At 47.3% G+C, this 2,361-nt stretch overlaps 1 protein-coding gene across 1 annotated transcript; it reads right to left on the reverse strand.

Annotated features, from left to right (window-relative positions):
* Positions 1 to 1,106: 1,106 nt before the first annotated feature.
* Positions 1,107 to 1,984, reverse strand: LOC138164675 (proteasome subunit beta type-6-like). Its single transcript, XM_069092620.1, is given in 2 exon segments — positions 1,107 to 1,512; positions 1,514 to 1,984. Coding segments are annotated over 2 exon segments (663 nt in total). The 5' UTR covers positions 1,880 to 1,984; the 3' UTR covers positions 1,107 to 1,215.
* Positions 1,985 to 2,361: the final 377 nt, after the last annotated feature.

A 2,361-nucleotide genomic window follows, 5' to 3' on the forward strand; every position in this document is an offset into this window, starting at 1 on the left:
AATGGAAGAATGGTTTGCCACTTTCCCCAATTCCAGAAGGATTGAAATTCTAGGCAGACTTTTTTGCATTCCTGTGTGGCTTCTCTCTCATTTCCCCCCACAGAGCAGCTGCTGGATCCTACCCACATTGTCTGGGTATCCATTAAATGATGACAATCTGAGGATCCCTCAAGGTCCAAGGGCACAAAGTAAAGCATAATTATAAATGCTGTTTACATCTTCAAGAATTCTTTGCTTCATTCCAGATACTTGTCTTTTTGCCTGCACTGTTGGGGGTAGGTTTGCAAAGAAAACACTCTTCAATGAAACTAGGGAAACTGATGTTAGCATTCAGTTGAAGCTCATTCTTTCTTTTGTGACAGATAATTTCTTGGCTCATCCCAGAATCTCAAGCTTTACCACCCAGCTGGTGATTTCTGGGAACTGGGCCTCCCCAGGCCTTGCAAAGTAATGGAAGACAAAGAGTAAGCCCATGGAGAATGACCAAAAATGGCAACTGTGGCTTCTCCTAAACAAGGTTATCAAGAAAAACCAGGCTTGGATACCAGGTTGGTGCATCAGCCAGTCACTAATGGCCCAAAGCAGAGTACCCTCAGCCAAGGCTTTAGCATGAATTGATGAATGCAGTACAAAAAGTTTTCTGTGCAACAGAGGATAGAGAAGATAAAGAGCATGGCCCTGGGATTCCTGGGGTGAAGAACAAGAAGAAAATTGGAAATATAGGAAGCCCCAAACATTCACCAACAAAAAACTGGCAACGTAAGATGTACTCTTAATTAATTTCAGTTAAGCTCAAAGGTAAGTGTGTGCATCTCAAAGCCCCCTTAAGCTTTGGTTGGCTATATTTGCTAATGAAATGGTTAGGAATGAGGCTAAGGAGACCATAGCCTCTGAAGTAATGAAAGGACCAATAATCATTTCAAGGATGAGGGTAGCAGGGGCCATTCCCCTCCATGAGCATGCTCAGAGGTACTTTTCCTTCTTCTGCTCAGCAATATGGGAGCTTTGGGGCCTGTATGACTCAGAGTAACAGGGTTCACACTTTTAGGTGATTAAGAGACCCCTTATTGCCTGTGGAACTCGAGAAACCGATGACTCAGTGGACATTTTTTTTTCCCCTTGACCCCCAGTTTATTGAACTTGGGTATATTTGAGGATGGCTTATCACTAGGGGGAGGGGGTAGTACAGAGAGAACAGGGAGGAGGTAGTAGATCTCAAGCAGAAGGATAGGTGGTAACAGGGAATCGGGGAAGCTGGTCCCCCATAAGCACCTGCCGTTCCACTCCTTTCTCAGTAATTGCTGCCAACCGGATTACACCACCACTTGAGCCATCTCGCTCCATGGCCAAAGCAAGAGCATTGGCAGTGAACTGAAGACACTGCTTTTCATTCATACCCTCTTGATAGGAGGCATCAACATAGCCATAGATGTAGGAGCTACCTGAACCCCCAATGGAAAAAGGCTGCCGAACCATCATACCTCCCATGGGTACTGAGTATACCTGCCCCCCCCTCATAGGGATCCCAGCCAGCGACGATGATCCCAGCCATGAGATCCTCTCGGTACCGATAACACATCTCTTTGAAGAGGTTAGCAGCTGTGTGGACCAGGGGAGGTTCATTCAGTTCAATGCTGTGGAAACTGAGCTGATATGTGACCGCATCGGCCACGGCCTGGGTGTCAGCTGCAGAACCCGAGCGGCAGCAGAAGATCCGGTCATGGATAGGGGTCAACTTGTCTGTAACTCGGTTGGCAATGTAGGACCCAGTGCTTGTCCTGGAGTCGGCTCCGAGGACCACGCCCCCATCAAACTGCACAGCCATGATAGTGGTCCCAGTGGAGACGCCCCGATCCCCCCAGTCCGGTGAGAGGCCCATGGGTCCATAAGCTGGGCCTGAGCACACAACGCGAGGCGCTACTAAAGCTGAAGCTATTATTCCCCGGTTCTGTTGGCCTAGGCTCGGCGTTGTCGGAAAGCCTCAGTGGACATTTTCAAAGAGAAATCAGCTTTAGACTGAGTCCCCCTCAACTACAACTCTCCAGGCCACATTATATGATTTGGCAAGAGGTAGGGACTTTTTCCAAGTGGCAACCTCCTTCTCTTCTATGCTTACCCTTAAAAAAAAATCTTAGGTTAAAGAATGTGCTGAGATGGGCATGTTCAGGATTGAAAGCAATCTTGTGAGTTAAAAAGGTTCAGAGGCTTTATGTCTCAAAGGGTTGGAGTTAGCTGGTGGTAAGAGAAGCTTCTGATGGGAGAATCATGCCAAGGATGGCCATTTTGCCAGTACAGCTGTAAGGACAGTGCCAAGACAAGGTAAAATGTGAAATGCCTGATTAGCACTACAGCAAATTGCTT

Source organism: Petaurus breviceps, unplaced genomic scaffold, assembly GCF_028583685.1.
Source record: "Petaurus breviceps papuanus isolate PSGF00001 unplaced genomic scaffold, PetGlider_PUasm1.0 126, whole genome shotgun sequence".
Lineage (NCBI taxonomy): Eukaryota > Metazoa > Chordata > Mammalia > Diprotodontia > Petauridae > Petaurus > Petaurus breviceps.